The sequence below is a fragment of the Colobus angolensis genome, unplaced genomic scaffold (genome assembly GCF_000951035.1).
Source record: "Colobus angolensis palliatus isolate OR3802 unplaced genomic scaffold, Cang.pa_1.0 Scaffold27, whole genome shotgun sequence".
Taxonomy (NCBI): domain Eukaryota; kingdom Metazoa; phylum Chordata; class Mammalia; order Primates; family Cercopithecidae; genus Colobus; species Colobus angolensis.
In genome coordinates this window covers 958,688-980,672 of record NW_012115932.1, presented here as the reverse complement: position 1 = coordinate 980,672, position 21,985 = coordinate 958,688, and the positions used below count along the sequence as shown (strand labels likewise).

General features: G+C 41.6%; 1 protein-coding gene across 1 annotated transcript in view; it reads right to left on the bottom strand.

The window, feature by feature from the left end:
* Nucleotides 1-588: 588 nt before the first annotated feature.
* ITK (IL2-inducible T-cell kinase) overlaps nucleotides 589-21,985 on the bottom strand; it is a 74,077-nt gene continuing 52,680 nt past the window's right edge. Inside the window, exons 9-17 of the mRNA XM_011947667.1 lie at nucleotides 17,403-17,485; nucleotides 15,418-15,551; nucleotides 14,086-14,160; nucleotides 11,956-12,127; nucleotides 11,269-11,485; nucleotides 9,979-10,043; nucleotides 9,770-9,888; nucleotides 6,774-6,931; nucleotides 589-3,178 (exon numbers count right to left, since the gene is read on the bottom strand). Coding sequence (XP_011803057.1) covers nucleotides 3,107-3,178; nucleotides 6,774-6,931; nucleotides 9,770-9,888; nucleotides 9,979-10,043; nucleotides 11,269-11,485; nucleotides 11,956-12,127; nucleotides 14,086-14,160; nucleotides 15,418-15,551; nucleotides 17,403-17,485 — 1,095 coding nt within the window. The 3' untranslated portion in view covers nucleotides 589-3,106. The remainder of the gene's footprint in view (nucleotides 3,179-6,773; nucleotides 6,932-9,769; nucleotides 9,889-9,978; nucleotides 10,044-11,268; nucleotides 11,486-11,955; nucleotides 12,128-14,085; nucleotides 14,161-15,417; nucleotides 15,552-17,402; nucleotides 17,486-21,985) is intronic.

Here is a 21,985-nt window from a genome sequence, read left to right as displayed (position 1 = left end):
TCTTCAAAACTGGGTTAGACAGTATATCCTTGTGACAGTGCTTCTTAAACTCTAATGTGTATACAATTACCTGCAGATCTTGTTAATATGAAGATTCTTGCTCAGTAGGTGAGGAAGAAGCCTGAGAATCTGCATTTCTCACAACATGGTGATGTTATTGCTGCTTGTCCAGGGACCACACTTTGAGTATCAGGGCTCTAAGAAGTTTCCCTTGGTGTCATCCTTTCCCTGACAGAGTCCATCACTTTTTCTGGGCTCTTCTCTTCTTTGACCAGTTTTTTGTTGTTGCCCTAATTGTCGTATCATAATTTTATTTCTTTATATGTTTTCCTTTTCAATCAGACTAGGAATTTTTTAGAAGTGAAGACTATGCCTTTTCCATCTTTGTTCTCATGAGGATACATACACTGAGCTGTGTGCATGACCCATAGGAACATTTGATATTTACTTGTTGAATGAATGTTGTTCAATGATATGTAGTCTTTAATTGTCTGTGAAAAATGAAACCATGTAACCATTTTTACTTAAGGAAAATTTCTGAGAGTTTGTGATTTAAATAAATACAGAACCCAGGCCCTATGCACCACATTTATTAAAACATAGCTTTAATATTGCTATATTCAACTTTTAACTCTGTGTGCTCTACAAAGGATAACAGGTATTTGTAACATTTTTATTTTGAACACTAGCAGTGACTGTACATTAATAAATATGCATCTGATCCAAATATAAATACATAGTCTCAAAAGGTACAAAATGCAAAATCTACAAAATAAAACTAGAACCAAAACTCTGCATAAGGGAGTTCTTTACAAACACAGGGGACCATTTACAAAATGTGAGAAGAGAAAAACCAGGCAGGAAGCCCATTTTGTGGGATAGGACACTGGGAGGTGAAGTATCTACACATGTCCAGTTAAGGCTTTGATGAATCTGAGCTTGAAAAAGATAATGCACAGGGGAATTTTCTAAACCAAACCACAGAGATCAGTCAATTCCAATGTTTTCTTTCTAGACTGAATGTTCCAGAAATCATCTCTAATTAAGGGTTCCAAAAGATAATGTACAAAATTCTAAAAAGCAAACAGAGATAATTTTGGATAAGCTGAGTAAAATCATCTTCTGAATGACAGAGTTTTATCTTGAGGCTCTCCACTTCACAATAACTATAATTAAAAGTTATGCATCTGAATCTCAAGTCAGTCAAACTGTCACATGATTTAGAAAGAGCCAATTGCAACATCATCCTGTCTTGTGTCAGGGAATGTCCCTCCTCATGAAGTGTTCAAGAAGACTACAGCTGAAAGTTGGAATGATAATTAAAGGAAGAACTCATACTTCTACAGAAGAATCTTTTAAAGTTGCTTTGAAGCTCGTCTATAAATGGCTTCAAGCAACATGACTGGTGGGTTGTGAGAATTAAAGGGTTCATTAACTGAATAACTCCAAAGTTATTGACTTTGGTAAGGATGACCAAAGTAAGGATACAGAGTAGGAAAAGGAAAATCCTATTCCAAGTTGGAGGGCCATGCCATCAACCACAGTGGTCTGTGCCAGAGCAACACTATTCGCTAGTGGTTCTACATTTACTTCTTTACTGACTTTCCATTTTTCCTCTCTGTTGTATTTATTCCCTCTTCAATCCCTTTCATTTTCAGTAGGGGGGGGCAGTGTCGAATAGGAATAAAGAATCTGTGTATTGGGGTCAGACAGATTTGGGCTAGAATACCAGCTCTAGACTTTCTAGTTCCGTCACTTCGGGCGGATGTCTTGGTTTTTTAAAGCCTCAGTTACATTATTTGTAAAATGGGAATAATAATACTGCCTCATGGAGATGTGAACCCAGGGTGAACAGAGATTGTGCAGGAAAGTCTCCTAGCTCAGCACATATACACCTTGCATACAGAAGTGCTCAACCCAGAGTAGGCATTCTCGTGCCTCTTGGAAGCACCCTAGTCAGTGCCTGACTGTTTCCATCCTGATGATTTGAGCAAGAACAGACTCTTTATTTCTCTCCTAGAATTTTAGGAGGCTTGGAGTCTCAACCTTAAAATTGCTCAACCCTAGGGCCTAAACAAGTTTCAGTTGCTCGCCAAAGCAACACTGACCAACACAATGCTGCCCTCTGTTGATGAGGATTGGATAGTGCAGAGAGGGGGCTGATTCCCAGAGGCTGGAAAAAAGGATGCCCCTCAGAGTCCAGTATTCAGAAGTAATCATTTCTTCTCAGGATGCTGGCGGAAGCATTCTGTGCTGAAAAGGAGACATAGTCACCTGCACAGCTTCGTATAAAAGATGAGCATGGGAGTGATAAAACCTAAGGTCTCTTCTTGTACCACGTGGTTCTCCACCGTCAGATGTTCTCTTGTTCTGGCCCAGATATCAGATACTCAATGCTCCAAGCAGGGGACCTGAACTGCTCACCCCAATCCATCCAACGGGTCTCACCATGCTTCCTTCAAGGAGAGAGGTAGCAGCATACTCTGTAAAACCTCATAGAGCTGCTTCTCAGAATATCCGGCCTCCTGTGTGATCTGTTCTATCATTCTCTACGGCAGGAAGCTGTGGCTGACAGCATCACAGCAACAGAGCACACTCACTCTAACCTTAGTTAACTCACCAGTTTTCTTAGAAAAAGAGTCATGCTCTTTGTTCCCCTTGCCTCCATATCCTGGGATACTGTGTTGTTGGGTCAAATAAAAAGTCCCTGGAACCATAAACTTTAGATTCATGTTAAAAGTAACAATAAAAATAGCAATCTGGGTCTTACTCATGTCTCTCTCTATTACTAAGAAGTGCAAGAATGCTGCCTGAAAGCTGTCAGGTTGAGGTTTGTGCACCACATGTGACAAGAGGCTAGAGGGAGGGCAGAGACATCATTTCTGTTCTGGCCTGGCTCCCAGCTTGGTGGCTGACCCTCCAGCTGTGGCTTGACTGCCAGCTGTGGTCAGGATGCTGCTTCCATGGTGACTCGGGGACTGATGCCACAGGCCAGGCTGCCTCTGGAGGGTCCTGGGTTGGTGGCAGCTTCTAATGCTCTATGGAAGGAGGACATATCCTTCCTCTGTTCAGGATCTGCAGCCCGTGGCCTGGTACTCAGTCTCTACTAAACTCCCGATTCTGCAATTTCAGCCAGTTGACGCAGCAGTCTGGAGAAGGCTGGCCGATCTTCTGGTCTCTGGAGAGGGAAAAAAGAACTCTGTAAGCTCCCTGTACTTGTGTGTCATAGGTAAATCCAAAACAAACCAGAATTTAATAGCAGCATCCCCTGCGGAGTTTTATATATGCTTCCATATAGACTGTATTCCATATACATTGTCCTAGTTTTTAACAGCAGGTATTCTGGAATCCAATAGACTAGTGTTTAATTTCAGTTTTACCATGAATTAGCTGTGTGACATTGAGCAGGTTATTTAACCTCTTTGAACCTCAGTTTTGTCATTTGTAAAATGGGGATAATAATAGTATCTACCTCATAAAATTGTTTTGAGAATTAAATCATATATGAAAATATATCACGAAATTAATGCTAAAGAACACCAAAATATGAAATACCTGGGTATAAATCTCAGAAAATATCTACAGGATCTATATGAGAAAAAATTAAAAATTCTAGTAAAAGAAAGCAAAGAGGATCTAAATAAATGGACAGATATTCCATGCTTATGGACAGGAAGACACTATAGTGTTAAAATGTTAGTTCTTCCCAACTTCACTTATAGATTCAATACAATCCTAATAAAAATCTCAGCAGGTTATTTTGTAGATATTGACAAACTTACTGGAACATTTATATGGAGAGGCAAAAGACCCAGAGAGCCAATATGATAATGAAGAAGAATAACAAAGCTAGAAGACTGACCCTACCTGACTTCAGGACTTACTTTAAAGCTACAGTAATGACAGGATGGTACTAGTGAAAGAATAAACAAACAGATTAATGGATCAGCCAAGATATAGATCCCTATAAATATAGTAAACTAATATTTAACAAAGGAACAGAGGAGAAAGGGTATAGTCTTTTCAACAAACAGTGCTGTAATAATTGGACATCCATATGTAAAACAATGACTCTAGTCACAGACCTTATACCTTTCAGGAAAAATTAACTCAAAGTGGATCACAGACCTAAATGTAAAAATGCAAAATTATAAAAATTCCATAATAACATAGGAGAAAATTTGGGTGACCTTGGGCTTGGCAATGAGTTTTTAGATGTAAACCAAAAGCACAATTCATGAATAAACAAGTTGATGTTGAGCTTTGTTAAAATATTTTAAAAGTCTGCTCTGTGAAAGACACTGTCAAGAGAATGAGAAGACAAGCCACAGACTAGGAGAAAATATTTGCAAAGCACATATCTGATAAAGGACTTGTATCCAAAATATACCAAGAACTCTTAAAACTCAACAATAAGTAAACAAACAACCTGATTGAAAAATGGGCAAAAGATCTGAATAGATATTACCAAGAAGATATACAGGTGGCAAATAAGCATATGAAAATGTACTTAACATCATATGTAATTAGGAAAATGCAAATTAAAACAACAATGTAATGTGACTACACATCTATTAGAACCACTGAAATCCAAAACAACGAATGCTGATGAGGAACTCTCATTGCTGGTGGGAATGTAAAATAATACAGCTACTTTGGAAGACATTCTGGCAGTTTCTTAAAAAGTTAAACATAGTCTTACCATATGATTCAACAAGCATACTCTTAGGCATTTGCCCAATTGAGTTGAAAATTTATGTGCATACAAAAATCTCCACATAAACATTTATAGCAGCTTTATTCATAATTGTTTAAAACTGAAAGCAAGCAAGATTTTCTTTGGCAGGTAAATGTATAAACAAACTGTGGTATATCCATACAATGGAATATTATTTAGCAATAAAAAGAAATGAGCTATCAAGCCACAAAGACATGGAGGGACCTTAAAGGCATATTACTAAGTGAAAGACACCAGTCTGCCTGAACACTCACACCTGTAATCCCAGCACCATAGGAGGCCTGAGGTGTGTGGATTGATTGCCTGAGCTCACCTGGGCAGTGTGGCAAACCCCATCTCTACCAAAAATACAAAAAATTAGCTCGGCACAGTGGCACACGTCTGTGGTCTTAGCTACTTGGGAGGCCGAGTGGGAGGACCGCTTGAGATTGGGAGGCAGAGGTTGCAGTGAGCTGAGATTGCACCACGCACTCCAGCCTGGGTAACAGAATAAGACCCCATTGCAAACAAAACAAAACAAAACCCCTAAAACCCAAACAAACAAACAACACAAAAACTGAAAGCAACCAAGATTTCCTTTAGTAGGTAAGTAGATAAACAAACTGTGATATATCCATACAATGGAATATTATTTCACAATAAAAAGAAATTAGTTATTAAGCCACAAAAAGACATGGAGGGATCTTAAATCATATTACTGAGTGAAAGAAGCCAGTCCGAAAAGCCTACATGCTGTATGATGCCAATGTATGGCATGTGCTGAGAAAGGCAAAGCTATGGAGACAGTGAAAAGATCAGTAGTTGCCAGTGGTCTGGGGATGAGGAGAGGGATAAATGGGTGAAGGACAGGAGATTTTTTAGGGCAGTAAAACTATTCTGTCTGATACTATAGTGACAGATACATGGCATTATGAATTTGTGAAAACCTACAGAACTCTACAGCACAAAGACTGAAACTTAATGTAAACTATGAACTTTAGTTAATATAATGTATTAATAGAAGTTCATTAATTGTGACAAAAGTATCACACTCATGCCAAATGTTAGTGAACAGTGAAACTGTTCAGGTGAGGTGGGTATATGAGAACTCTGTACTCTTTGTTAAAAAATAAAGTCTATTAATTTAAAAAAATCAATAAATGATGGTTAAAAGAGGAAAAAAGTGCTAATTGAATGTCAGTCATCATTATTATTATTGCAGCTAATCCTTATGAAGTGGATTAGATTTGTTTTATGCCCTTGTTTATGTGTTTATTGTTTGTTTCTTTCTGATTATAAAAGCTCTATGAGCGCATAGATCAAGCATTATTTAACTCAACAGTAAGAAAAAGGAAGTTCAGAGAATTGTCAAAGATTAATGGCAAATAAATGGTAAAGCTGAGACAAAATCCTAGTGTTCTAAATTTTTTGTATTCCACCTTGTTGTCCTACAATGATCTGAATTTTTATTAATTCTCTATTTCAGCAACTTTTCACTTTGGCTGAAATGTATGATTTTCTAACTCAGCAAAGACTAAGACTCACAGTGATGGGGCTCAAGCCATGGCCTGCAATCCAAGGATGGGGTAAATGAGCCACCCGGGTGGGTACGGAGTAATTGCCTCCCCATTTTAAATTGCTGAAAGAATAAAATGAACTCAAATTAAGCCATTTTAATATTTTCATAGCACAAGTGAACTTCGTTCCCAAAGTTATTTCTATAACTTCTAATGGTTTTATGATGTTACAGACTTTTTTTTCTCTTCTCAGAAAATCGAGAAGGAAGCTGGTATAGGCCACACCCCATCTTCCTCTCTGAAGCTGTGCTTATAGCTTGTGACATTATGTAGCAAACCAAATAACATTTAAGGTCACCGTCAGCTCCTTTAGGGATGGGGGATCCATCTCATTAATAGACCCTCAAAGTCATGTTGTTGCTAATCTATATTAGCAACCCTCCTGCCTTATCCTTTCGAGAGGGCTCCTTTCTCTAGGGAAGGAGGGAGGTCCTGAAATTGTATACGACAATGCATGGGGAAGCACTTCCTCCACTGACCTCTTTCCAGCAGTGATTCATAATCTGGTAGACATGTGTGGAGGCCAGCCGGGGCTTGTACAACCGAAATCCGGTGCTGATGTCTTCTACTACCTCTGAGTTGCTTCGGTTTTCATATGGAATTTTGCCTTCACTGAAAACTTCCCACATCAGCACACCTACGAGAAATGGTGAGCACAGCACAGTGAATGACAAAGCTCACAGATAGCAAACAAACCAACCTGCCTCTAGAAATTACAGATTCCTTGGCATTAGGATTCATGTGCTACCTCCAGAAGTACATCGAGTCTATCTGAGGTTTATTAGGCCTGTCTTATTTTTAAAGAACTGAAATTTCCCGACCTTTGTAGTGGAGAAGGATTTTCAAGATGGACCCTTTGTTATATCAAACTCAAATGCTACAACTAACAGTTGTAGACTCAAACACCACGATGCAGGATGTAAATGAATGGAGTGTAGGAGGTGTGACACTATAGGGATTGGGGAGGATTGTGGAAAATGAAATAAACAGTTCTGTCTTAAGGAGACAGCTATGATTTGACTCCAACCAAAGTATGGCACATGAAAATGAGGGATCAGAATTGTCACATTTTCTGATTTTTTTAAAAAAAGAAGTGTTGAACTTCTTGAATTTTAAAAATACCATGCAGACCAAGCAAAACACATCTTTTGCTTGTCTATTTTTGACCTCTGATTTAATCCCTTTCTTTTCCTCTTCTGCCCTTAGTAGAAATGTCACACCCAGCTTTGTCTTTATCATGTGCTGATATATTCACAGGTTGTCAGAGCAAGAAGGCTGCTTGCAAATCAGCTAATCCAGAGCTTTCCGAAGCTTGTTCCAGAGAATCTTAGAGTACACATTCCCAACGCATGATCCCCGAAACACCTGAATAAAAATCATCTCACAGGCTTGTTCAAATGGCAGATTCCTGGGCCCTAGCCCAGATCCAGTGATCAGAATCTCTAGTGTTACTCAGAGGTGCCTCGGGAGTTGGAAATTCAGAACCTGACCCTAAATAAGAATGCTTATCACTCCAAGACACCACAATTTTTAGTGAAAATTTATTTGAAAATGTGCTGCTGCTAAAACATGGTTTCAGAATGGTTTCTTTAATACATAGATACATAGATGAGATATGTATAGATAAAAAAATGAGTGAAGTACAAAGAGGTTGACTTGTTCTGAAGAGCACACTGTTAATGAGGGCAAAAAAACTGAAAACATAGGACAAAGTCAAACCGGTTGATGCAGGCATGGAGCTTTCAGCTCATCCAGGTTTCTGTTGCTTAGGCTGGTACCCCCAGTTTTTTCACACTTTTTTTTCATTGACCTCTTTCTATTCTGCATCCATCCATCAACCTCATTTCTGGACTCTCTTCAAATAACATATCCTAGGCAGGGACGAATTTCAGCCCAAACCTCTAACGGTAAGATGCTGCAGGAAATTCCCAGGCTGATACCCTTTGGCTGAATAATCCCCATTCAGAGTCAGAAGGTGAATGTGCTAAAGTGGCCATTGCTCCAAATGTCTCATTGTGGGGCCCTTGCTTGGTGCAGTGTGATCAGTTTCATCACCCATAGTGAGATGACTGTACATCAGCCCCAACCTTCCTAGTTATACACACTGAGGAGAGGAGAGTCATCCAAGAATGCTGTCAGTGAATTTCTTTCAAGTCCATTCTGTAACTTAAGCCTGGTTAACAAAGTGGCTGCTAGGTTTGGTGAATAGGGGACTGTTTTAAGAAACAGGTAGGACTCATAATTAACAAACCACTTGGCTCCTAGAGATGGATAGTCTAAAATGCTGGAGAAGATTTTTAACGCTCATTCTCCTAAAAGATTTACCTAGCCAACCTCCCCCTGGTTTCTACTACTAGTAAGACCTCGTCAAACCCTTCCTTCATACCGAATGGCAAAAATCAATCTTCAAGTAGCTTCTGTAGACAGTATAATTCTTCTTGCAATCCAAATCAAAGAGGTTCTCTGGTATGTATTTTTTGCACACTTTAGTATGCACAAACTATGACTTCAGGTGACATGACAAATCCAGCAAGAACATTTGATACATCCCGCCATACCAACGTCATTCATTCATTCATAGCCATTTGCACTTTTTAGAAATTCTAATTCCTTATCATGGCCTGCCACCTTCATTGTCTATTGTTCTCCCAATAAGTCAGTACCCCCTGTTCTTTGGATGCGCCAAGATTTTGCATTTGCTGGTCCCTCTATCAAGGACACTGTTCCCTGGCTCTTCAAATGGTGACAGCTCCCTCCTATCATTCAAGTCTCTGCTAAAGAATTACCTTCTGAGAAAGGCCCTCCCACGCCACCTTATTCAAAGCAGACCCTCTCTCCATTCTAGTTACTCTGCCCCAATACTGTTTTATTTTATTCATAGAACCCACTTATGATTGCTTGACTTTATCTTCTATCCCTTAGCATGTTTATGATTGTTATGGTTTACAATGGTTATGATGATCTTTTGTGATTTTCTGTGTCTCCTCCCATCTCAAATTTAGTTCCAAAAGAATAGAAGTCTTTTCTTTCCTATGAACCATTGCATCCTCAGCACCTAGATTAGCCCTTGGCATAGAATAGATCCTCAGTTAATTGTTGTTGAATGAATAAATATTAATACTTATTGAGAGATAAGTATGGAAATGTAATGTTGGACAAAATATGGTCCCTGCCTTCAAGGGGCTCATATTTGAATCTCCTGACTTCTCCAGCTTTTGACTTCATAGCAGCTGGCACCAGAATGCTGTTTCCACTTTTAGTTTAGCTCCCACCACCATGTCCAATATCTCTAAAAACAAACAAAATAATGAAGGCCCTTTCATAGTTTTCAGGGCCTTTCTTATGCAGCCCTCCAGTGGGACACCTTCATGATACGATACTGGGTTAGGGTGGGTAAGGTTGTCTGCATTTGATAAAGGAAACAGCTGGCCTGCAGCCCAGATCTTGGGGCGGTGGGGCCCAGCACGACACTCACCAAATGACCACACATCCGATTTGCTGCTATAGCGACTGAAAGAGAAAACTTCTGGGGATGCCCACTTCACCGGGAATTTGGTGCCTGTGGAACTGGTGTACTGATCATCAAGAACGAACCTGGGAAGAGAGTGGAGGGAGAAGGTCAGAATGTTCCAGGGCCCTGCGTCCCATTCCTGAGACTTCACTGGCACCACATCCCTCTTTTACCTCGTCATCCCGAAGTCGGACACCTTGATGACTTGATTTTCTCCCACCAAGCAATTTCGGGCAGCCTGGAGAGGAGACAGGCAAACAAAGGGGGAGAGGAAAACTGTTGATGGGTTGTCAGTGGTTAAGAAGTCTCCTATAATTTCAGTCCTTTGCTTTACTGCAGTGCTGTCATACAAGGGCATCATGGAGCTTTACAAATGTTAATTAAGCCTCGCAAACGCCTGCTAGAAGTTAACTGGAAAGTTGAGTGTGTAAGATCCACTATCAAGATGAGTAAGTTTATCTCCATTCTTGAGTTCTAATTAGAAATCCTTGGTGTTGTCTAACCAAAGATAGGCTCTAATGCAACCTGATGTGACAGGAAATGTTAACATCAGGGATAACAGGAAGAAAGCATCTCCCAGTTGACTAGATTAAGAATGTTTTGATGTTGTTAATCCTCTTAAAACTATTCTTCAATAAGGAGAGTACCTGACCCCTAATTAGTATTATAGAATGTTACATTGAAAGAGCCCTTAGAGATAACACCCCAGTATGTCTCCATTTTTTTTTTTAGATGGAGTCTTACTCTGTTGCCCAGGCTGGAGTGCAGTGGCATGATCTCAGCTCTCTGCAACCTCTGCCTCCTGGATTCAAGCAATCCTCCTGCCTCAGCCTCCTGAGTAGCTAGGGTTACAGGTGCCCGCCACTAAGCTCAGCTAACTTTTTGTATTTTTAGTAGAGATTGGGTTTCACCATGTTTGCCAGGCTGGTCTCGAACTCCTGACCTCGTGATTCACCCACCTCGGCCTCCCAAAGTGCTGGGATTACAGGCATGAGCCACCATGCCCAGCCATATGTCTCAAATTCTAATGTGTGTACAAATCACATGGGGAATGTGTTAAATGAATATTCCTGAGTCCCAGCCACCAGAGATTCTGAGAGGAGCTTAAGGGCTTCCCCAGTGTGATTCTGGTAGACCCTTGAATAACACCTTCAGACAAACTCAGTTTCCTCAATTTACCAGGAGGAAACTGAGTCACAGAGAGGTTAAGAAGGAGTGGCAGTGATCTCCATTTTGGAAGACTGTAAACTGAAATGCAAGGTGAAAGACTTTGGACTGGGATTAGGGCCCAGAAGTAAGTCCTCATGAAGCACTTTCCACTAGGACCACCCAAGGCAGGTGAGAGGTTGAGAGAGGAAAGGAGATGGTCTGTGATGTATTATTTATTAATGCATTCCCAGTCATTTCAGTGAGACCTGTCCCTTTACCCTGGACCTGTGGGTGTTCACCCTGCGTGCTCATACCAAGTCTCTGTGGATGACACATGCCTCTTCCAGGTAGGCCATGCCCTCACACACGTCCAGACACATGCCCAGCAGGGTCTCTGCAGCAAAAAGTCCCCGCTGGCTGCGTAGATAATCTGACAGGCAGCCGTGCTCCATGAACTCAAACACCAGGCAGATGGGGGCCTGCTCCAGGCACACCCCATACAGCTGGACCAGTTTGGGATGAGACAGTTTCCTGGAGGGAAAAGACAAGGGGTGAGATGGCCTAAACTCAGCCTCCCCCAAATGCCGAAAATATTATGGTACCAAAATAGCCAATGGTCATTTTGTCTAATTTATGGTTTGGATGAAAATAATATTCATTCCCTCCCCAAAACAAAAACATGTCATTGGAGCTGAGACCTGGCAAATGGCAAGGAGTCAACTGTGTGTGTGAAGATGAGCAGAGGCCAGTGTGGCTGGCATGTCATGGACCGGAGGAGAGATGGGTAGGAGCTGAGAAGGGGGAGGTAGGCGTGATCAGATTATGGTGGGCCTTGGAGACCACTGTGAAGAGTTTGGTTTTATTCTCTGTGCGATAGGAAGCCACTGCTGGGAGCTTGCACAGGGAGATAGTACCCTATGGCGTTTGAATGGCATTTCAAGAACACAGAACTGATGTTCCTCCACCCAGAGTTTCTGCATATCCCTGTTTCGAGCACTCACATCATGACTTCAGCCTCCTCTATGAAGTCTTCTTCTGACATAGCCCCTTCCCGAATGGTTTTGATAGCCACCTTGTCCTTGTTGAGCCAATAGCCCAGATGCACCAACCCAAACTGCCCACTGCCAATCTCTTGTACAAAAGTGAGTTCTGAGGGATCAATCACCCATTTCCCTGGAAGAGAAAGAGAGTGGGATCAGCAAGTGGTAGATATAAGGTTCTGGGATACCAGGGGATTATAAAGCCCTGTCTAGAATTTTAGCCTATGTTAATATAATTCAAAGATGGCAAATAAATAATCTTTTTTCCCACATAATAACATAGGATATGCTAGAAAACTATGAAAATATATGTGGGAAGGTAACATGGAAAGAAGAAGGAGAGTGACATTAATCAAGATATTAAAGAAACCATGTTAATCAAAATATTAAAGAAAAGGTTCTTGCAATGTCACAACCATTTTCTATGTCTGACTCTAAAGTTTTTATTGTCATTTTTCACACTAAGTAAATTTCATTTGAGCTGATCATTCTTTCATTCATTCATCTATCAAGAGCATCTGCTGTATACGCAGAACTCTATTAGGCCTTACTGGAGCAGAGGGGCAGTTAAAGAGACAGATTCAAAGACAGTTTGTGCAAAGGCACAATCTAGCACAGTGTCTGGCACATGGGAGGTTCTCAAGAAATGTTTAACAAACAAATACGAGATTCCAAGGCTCAGTTTCCTCACCGACCAAATGAGTAGGCTGACCAGATAATATCTGAGATCCCATCCAGCATGGACACATTAAGATTCTACATTTATTAGAATACCCTTATTTTCATAAGCAGGCTAAAGAAGCATTATCCTTTTCCAATGCTTGGTCTGGTACCTAAACAGCAAGATTTCCACCGTTTTGAGGCAGAGACTCAACAGCAAGCAGTATCGAGCACCTACTATGTGCCGGACATGGTGCTCGTTAGGGATAAAGAAGCCCATGCGTGGCAGTGGTTCTCAAAGTATTGCCCTCTGATCACCTGTATCAAAATCACCTAGCATGCTTGTTTAAAATGTAGACTCAGCTGGGCACAGTGGCTCATGCCTGTCATCCTAACACTTTGGGAGGCCGAGGCAAGAGGATTGCTTGAGCCCAGGAGTTTAAGACCAGCCAGGGCAACATAGTGAGACCCTGTCTCTACAAAAAATTTTTAAAAATTAGCCAGGCATGGTAGCGTGTGTCTGTAGTCACAGCTACTCGGGAGGCTGAGGTGGGAGGATCACTTGAGTCCAGGAGGTCAAGGCAGCAGTGAGCCGTGATTACGCCACTGCATCTCCAGCCTGGGTGACAAAGCAAGACCATGCCAGGAAAAAAAAAAAAAAAAAAAAGCAGACTCTTAGACCCTATCAAGGATTGTGTTTTGGTGAGTGTTTGGATAGGAGCCAGGAGTCAACATTTTTAATAAGCATTCTAGAAGACTTTGATGCACACTGAAGTTTGAGAACCACCAACCTAGGAGATAAGAAATGAAAATTAGGCAGTCTTCTCCACAGGCAGCGCACAGTTGGGGCCAAGGCTATGGAAAGCCATATGCCTTCAGAGTCCAGGCAGATAATCCCAAGTGAGTGAAGCAATTGCATAGGACAAGCAAACATAGTAGGGGCTGCAGCACTGGAGATCATGCCACGCCTAAAGGCATTCCAAAGAATTTTAACACTCTTTTATGCAGACAAATACTTCCAGATGCTGTCAGCTTGCAGTTCTTGCATTAGTCTGCTACTCAACCAACTAAATGATATAAAAGTTCTAGAAGATAGGTGGAAACACAGTGCTAAGGCATGGTTTTCTAATATTTTTCTAATAGCATTTAGTAGCGTGCTCTGTACAAAGTAGGTGCTTAATAAACACTTCATTAATGAACTCTTCACTAAAACCATTGGCCACTGGTTTGACCTAGAGAAATTTGCTTAGGTATGTACTTCTCTTACACACAATGTAAATATTCATTAATGCCATCATCTCTAGATATATAATATACTTGTTTTAATGGTGATTTGTAGTCTGGGGAACAGGTAGGCTCATGGCCAGTTTATTCAGAATTTGCCCCAGACCTTGAGGGACATGAGTTTACATGCCTGATTGTACTGCTCACCGTATCTCAGTCCTGCTGTAACTGGAGCTTTCTGCCTCCCAAAACACACTGGATACCGGAGTCGAGTCACCAGGCCTGGGATGATTGAAAAGCCAGGAAGCAGTGGTTAGGGCTTTGCTGTAGCAACCATCTAACTTAAATCACTAAAAATAATAATAATCAGATGCAAAAGCTAATTTTATTCTGGAAAGCAAATCCCAAAGCCTAATTACTGATATCGCACCCTCCTTGAAAACGTCATAGGCACAGGCGGGCAGGTGGTAAAATTTCATGATTTCCATAAGATAACTTGCTAATAGAAGATATATAATATAATTAAATATTTGTCATATTTTTCTATTTGTATATTTGTTTATTATTTATGGTCAAAAAGAAGCCAGGGTGGGCTTTTGCCAGTTTTCATTAAGTCTTCTTTGTGGGTGCTGATATTGTTTGGATGTTTGTCCCCTCCAAATCTCATGTTGAAATGTAATCGCTGACTGGGCATGGTGGCTTACACCTGTAATCCCAGCACTTCGGAAGGCTGAGGCGGGCAAATTACCTGAGGTCAGGAGTTCAAGACCAGCCTGGCCAATGCGGTGAAACCCCGTCCCTACCAAAAATACCAAAATTAGCCAGATGTGGTGGCACATGCCTGTAATCCCAGCTAATCAGGAGGCTGAGGCAGGAGACTCACTTGCACCTGGGAGGTGGAGGTTGCAATGAGCCAAGATTGAACCACTGCACTCCAGCCTGGGCTACAGAGCAAAACTCTGTCTCAAAAAAAAAAAAAGAAAAAAAAAAGAAAGGAAACGATGTGGGGCCTGGTGGGATGGGAGGTATTTGGGTCATTGGGCAGGATCCCTCACAAATGCCTTGGTGTTGTCCTTGTGATAAGAAATGAGTTAATCACTCTGAGTTCATGCAAGACGTGATTGTTTAAATGTCTGTGGCACCTTCTCCCTCCTCGCTCATGCTCCTGCCATGTGATATTCCTGCTCCCCTTTTGCCTTCTGCCATGACTGAAAGCTTCCTGAGGCCTCCCTAAAAGCCAAGAAGATGCCGGCACCATGCTTCCTATAGAGCCATGGACCAATGAAACCTCTTTTCTTTATAAATTACCCAGCCTCAGGTATTCCTTGATAGCAATTCAAAAAAGCCTAACTCAGGCATTTGATTCTTATAAGGAACGCACAACCTATCCCACAAGTGCTGTTCACAATAGGGTTTGCACTCTTATGAGAATCTAATGTAGCTGATCTGTCAGGAGGCGGAGGTCAGGCAGTAATGCTTGCTCACCTGCTGCTCACCTCCTGCTGGGCAGCCCTGGTCCACCCCTGCTTTAGAGCTTACCTCCTCCATTATGTTGGTGATAGTTGATGAGAAGAGGGATGGAATCGAATACAAACTTTTCAGCCACATAATATCGCTTAGGATTGTCATTTGTTTCCTTGATGTGATAGTGCTTTATACAGGGATTGTTCTCACTTAAACAAAGGAAGCGTAAATGTAGTGATTATTAAGAAGCAATGTTGAGACAAAAAAAAAGTCTACTAGTATTAAGTTCTTACTATCTTTGTCTTGTAACCTCTCACAAGATGGTAGATATTGTTCAACTTGTAAGTCAGTCTTGACAGGTTGGCCCTGGGTGCTGCAGTACTGAGTTTAAAAGGACTCTGAGGTAGTGTCTGGAGCCAGTGGACAGCAGTGTTGTGATGGATTGGTGATGGTTCTTCCACTGCCACAAAATGAATGAATGGAAATATTTGCTATGTGATTGCCTTGCCTGTTCTATGAATTTAACTGATTGTCAGCATACGTTCAGAAAGCCTCTCTGACCCCTTCACACTTACTTGACTTCATGCTGCACAGGATGAACATAACAGGCCTGACTACTCTCCTTAGAAAGACCTGCTTGCACGCTTAGCCCTTGGCTGGTGTTTGGGAACTGGGATTTTGGGAGGGCTCTTTCTCTAACTGATAAGGGTGGTGAGCTGTGCCTAAACTGTTTGCTAGAAACAGTGTGATTTATGGTGAACACTTGTTTTCCTTTTGGGTATCTGGAATTTTGGCATGTGCTAGGCAGGCACTGTCTATGGAAGCAGCCTCCAATAAAAGCCTTGGGCACTGAGTCTCTAATGAGTTCCCCTGGTAGACAGCGCTCACGTGTGGTTACAACTTGTTGCTGGAGGAGTTGAGCACATCCTGTGTGGCTCCAGTGAGAGAGGACTCTCGGAAGCTTGTGTTTTGTTGCCTCTAGATTTTGTCCCATGTGTCTTTTCCTTTTGCTGATTTTGCTTTGTATCACTTTGCTGTGTTAAATCTCAATAAGTCTTAGTCCAGTAAGGCCTCCTAGTGAGTTCCTGAAGCTGGGGGTAGTTGTGGGGAGCCTCAGCACAGACTGTATGTTTCATCCCTTCGCCATCATACCTGCGGGATTGCAGGTCACCTCCTTACTGTCTCCCAGCCATGGCAGAGACACAGCCCCTGTGTTCCCTCCCATCCCTGGATCAGGCCTTTCCTCTTTGCCACCTGCCCTTGCTCCACGTCCTGCTCACAGTCTCAGTCTTCCAAAACAATTTTCCAAAGACACCTTAAAAATTATTTGTCTCTTCTCTTAATTCTGACTGCACTTTGGTCAATGTCAAACAGCTTAGTTCTAACTAATGTTCTAATTAGAAGAGAATTTGAGCCCTAGATAGGTTCTTAGACATCGTTTTACAGAGAAGAAACAGGCCCGGAGGGGCAGAAAAGCAGCAAGGGTCTTGCAGTCCAGTTGGCTGAAGGCTGGAGGTGCCTTGGCCCCTTCAGACCCACGGCCGTAGGGAGGCACCATCAGCTCGTGAACCTCGGTTTCTTCTGTGTGAAATGAGCACAGTAATACCTGCCTTCAGGACTTCTTAGGATTGGAAAAGGTCTGCATATTTTCTGGCACATAATAAAGATTCAGTTAATGGTAGGTAGTTTTATGAGCAGAGCCAGAACTGCAGTTCATATATTTTTGCTTCCAGATAGAAATATCTCTTCTGTTATTCTATGTATTAAATTATATACTCATCCAATACAGTGCCAAGTATTTTATGTCTTTAGAACTCTAAAATTGGAGATGCTAATTGAAAGAGGACCTGGCATCCACCCCCAACTCTGTCACTTTCTAAGTCTCTTAATTTCTAGCCTTGATCTCCATGGCCTTGGTTTTCTCAGAGTGAAGAGGGAAAACAGACCGTTTCTAGTGAGCCTCTACCTCTTGCACTGTCTGACTTTGTTGTCTGTACCCCAATGCTCACACACTTCAGAAGTGTTTCTCTCCACTTTGCTGAGCAGAGTTAGCTCCATACCTTACAACAGCCTTGGTGAAAACAGACACGGTGTATGTTCCCGGAGTCCTGGAATCTCTTACCATGAAGGCTCCTTCTTTGCCCTGGAATGGTTAGAAAGAATGGAAGGTTAGTGATCTCAGGAAACCAGGCTTATTCCTCCAGCTCCACTTTCTTGCCCACAGAAGGAGGAAATACTGTAGGCCCACTTGGCATAGAGCAGATTTCAGTAAGAATGGCTACCGTTTCATTTACTCCTGTCCTTCAGTAGATATTCCTTGGTCTCCTACGTGAATCCCAGACTGTTCTCGGGCTGACATGAACCATGAATGGAGACAGACAGACATAAGCTCTGCCCTTTTAGAGCTCCGCGTGGATCAGACTCTTTACAAATATTTTCCAACTCTTACCAAAATATTGCCATCTGGATATTGGTATCCTTAACTGCCAATGACACTGAGTGCCAGAGCGCTTAAGTGGCCACCCACAACTAAAATTAGGATTTGAACTCTGGCATGCAAGCAAAGCCCAGGCTTGGTCTACTACTCCAGATGCCTCCTTTCAAAGAAAGTTAGAAGCTGCTTCTCCATTCCCCTACAAAGTCACAAAACTGTCCTGAAAACTTCATCAGTGTCTTAATGGGAATATAAAACTTTAAAATTTTTTTTAGATTCAGGGGGTATGTGTGCAGGTTTGTTACATGGACATATTTTGTGTTGCTGAGATTTGGGCTTCTATTGAATCCATTAGCTAGATAGTGAACATATTACCCAATAGGTAGTTTTTCAGTCCTTGCCACTCTCCCTTCCTTTCCACTTTTGGAGTCCCCACTGTCTATTATTCCTATCTTGATGTCTGTTTAGCTCTCACTTATAAGTGAGAACATGTGGTATTTGGTTTTCCGTTTCTGTGTTAATTCACCCAGGATAATTCCTCCAGGTGCACCTGTGTTGCTGCAAAACGCACAATTTTGTTCTTTTTTAGGGCTGCATAGAAAGAAAATTGGTGTGCCAAATTTTCTTTATCCAATCCACTGTTGATAGGCACCTAGGTTGATTCCATGTCTTTGCTGTTATGAAGAGTGCAGGTTTCTTTTAGGTAGAATAATGTATTCTCCTTTGGGTATATACCCAGCAATAGGATTGCTGGGTTGAATAATAATTTTATTTTTAGTTCTTTGAGAAATCACCAAACTGCTTTCCACGGGGGCTGAACTAATGAACATTCCTACCAACAGTGTGTAAGGATTCTCTTAATGATAATATATTTCTTAGGCCCTTTCCAGAATGAGAATTTGGCTGCAGGGCAGAAGAAAAAGAGAACATTAAGCTCCTGGTTTCATGAGAGAGGTGGGAAGAAGGGAGTGCCCTGAGAATGTAACTTTCGCCATCCTGACAATTTGCCAGCACTGATGAAATAAGCACTAATAAATGGACATACCATTTAATCATTCTTGGTGGAAATTTAAAAATAAGAAATCTATTTTATGTCCTTCGTGTCTAACACTCTGTTCCTACTCCGCTGTAAATTTGCACTGGTAACATTTATTAAGCCTAATATTATGATTCACTTAACTTAGACATAGTGAGGGTCCTAAGTAAAGGTCAGAGTTAGACAAGATCCTTGTGCAGATGGCATACACTTGGAGCATAAGGAACAAAGTATATAGAACCTACAACAACGCAAATCCCTGTATCCCATAACTACAAAAATGGTTTGCCTATGGGTGCACACCTGTGCACACACACAGTGGCCCATGCTAATTGTTTGAATTCTAGAATCTCTGGGTTTAAAACGAATTTTCTTTTTCTTTTCTTTTTTTTGAGATGGATTCTCATTCTGTCACCCAGGCTAGAGTGCAATTGTACAATCTCAGCTCACCACAACCTCCACTTCTTGGGTTCAAGCGATTGTTTTGCCTCAACCTCCCAAGTAGCTGAGATTACAGGTGCCTGCCAACATGCCTGGTTAATTTTTTGCATTTTTAGTAGAGATGAGGTTTCACTATGTTGGCCAAGCTGGTCTTGAACTCCTGACCTCCAGTGATCTACCTGCCTTGGCCTCCCAAAGTACTGGGATTATAGGTGTGAGCCACTGCGCCTGGCCTTAAAAGGAACTTATAAAGATGAGTAACTGTATAAGCTTCAGTTTCCTCATCTGTAAAATGACCGTTGGAATGTTGTTGGGAGAATTAAGGTAATGGGCCTAGAATTGCTCCTGGAGTACAATACCAGAACAAGGACTATTAGGGTTATTACTGGCCATTATTATCACATGCTATGGTATGCCACTTATTGGAAGTAATTATTCCATTGTCAGTCTCCATCTGAGACATGTTGGATATGTTAGGAGTATTTTTCTTTCTTTCTGTTCATATAATTTGAAAGTGACCTTTCACAACATAATCTTAACACACTGATAATTCATAGTCTCATTACGCTGCATTATATTTTAACAGTGTCTCTGACGTACAGCCATCTTTCATTCTGGAGGTGGTGCTTTTCTTCTCTTGAAACAAACCAATTATTTTTTTTATTTTTTTACAGTGTCTCTGACGTACAGCCATCTTTCATTCTGGAGGTGGTGCTTTTCTTCTCTTGAAACAAACCAATTATTTTTTTTTTTTTTTTTATTTTTTTTATTTTTTTTGAGACGGAGTCTTGCTCTGTCGCCCAGGCTGGAGTGCGGTGGCCAGATCTCAGCTCACTGCAAGCTCCGCCTCCCGGGTTCATGCCATTCTCCTGCCTCAGCCTCCCGAGTAGCTGGGACTACAGGCGCCCGCCACCTCGCCCGGCTAGTTTTTTGTATTTTTAGTAGAGACGGGGTTTCACCGTGTTAGCCAGGATGGTCTCGATCTCCTGACCTCGTGATCCACCCGTCTCGGCCTCCCAAAGTGCTGGGATTACAGGCTTGAGCCACCGCGCCCGGCCGAAACAAACCAATTATTAAGTCAACATTGAGTCTTCAATGACATTTTATAATGTCTGAACTTCAGGTCGCCCCATGTGTGAGATGTTGTAAGGTGTTCTAAGTGAATTACAGAGTACCCACTTCCAAGGAATTTACCATCTACCTAGATGGGTAAAGACAGAAGAGAAACTGCTGAGATTGGAGGTAGAGTGAGAACAGAGCCACTGGAGAAGTAATAATACTAATAATAACATTTGACCTATAAGGGTTCAAACGCAAGAAAAACCATTTTCCATAGCTAGGGCGAGGGAAGGCATGAGAGACTTCTTGGAGGAGGCAACATTGGAAGAACTGATACAGCACATTAGGAGATGCTTTTTAGTGGCTCCCAAACATGGGTAAGTCCCAGAATGACTTGGGTGCCACCTCTAGAGGTTCTGATTGGATAGGCCTGGAGTCTGGCAATTTGTATTTTTAAAAAGCTCCTGCAGTGATACTTATGATCACCCAGGTCCCCCTTAAGCGGAGTTGTTAGTTTAAAAACATTTATTAAGTATTCAATGTATTCATTCATTCATTCAACAAATATTTATTGAACAACTACAAGGGGCTAGATACACTTTTGGGTGCCTATGTACAGCAGGAACAGGATAAAGCATTTATAGTGTAGTGGCAAAATATGTATGAGGCAGTACACCAGGAGTTTTAGTTCATAAAAAGGTGTAATGAATCAATTCATCTCTTTTATTATTATTATACTTTAAGTTCTAGGGTACATGTGTAGAACGTGCAGGTTTGTTACATAGGTATACATGTGCCATGGTGGTTCGCTGCACCCATCATCCCATCATCTACATTAGGTATTTCTCCTCATGCTATCCCTCCCCAAGCCCCCCACCCACCGACAGACCCCGGTGTGTGATGTTCCCTCCACATGTCCATGTGTTCTTATTGTCAACTCCCACTTATGAGTGAGAACATGCGGTGTTTGGTTTTCTGTTCCTGTGTTAGTTTGCTGAGAATGATGGTTTCCAGCTTCATCCATGTCCCTGCAAAGGACATGAACTCATCCTTTTACCAACCCAAATGCCCATCAATGATAGACTGGACAAAGAAAATGTGGCACATATACACCATGGAATACTACGCAGCAATTCCTCTCTTAAAGGTCCTATACTTATTAGATAAAAAGACTCTAAATACACCTAGAAATAATACAGCTATTGTTCCAAAACAGCATACAAAAACAGTGAAAAATAGCAAGAAAATGCCATTCAATTCTATCCAGAATCTGGGCTAAGTTTGAAGTTTGCCTTCATATTTACCTAAGGAGGAGAAGAGAATTTGGTAAAGTAGCTCAAAATATTAGTAAGGAGGCTGGGCATGGTGGCTAATGCCTGTAATACCAGCACTTTGGGAGGCCAAGGCGGGCGGATCACCTGAAGTCAGGAGTTCGAGACCAGTCTGGCCAACAGGGTGACACCCTGTCTCTAGTAAAAATACAACAATGAGTTGGGTGTGGTGGCATGTGCCTGTAATCCCAACTACTTAGGAGACTGAGGCAGGAGAATCACTTGAACCCAGGCAGCAGAGGTTGCGGTGAGCCAAGATCAGGTCACTACACTCCAGCCTGGGTGACAGAGCAAGACTCTGTTTCAAAATAAATAAATAAATAAACAAGCAAACAAACAAAG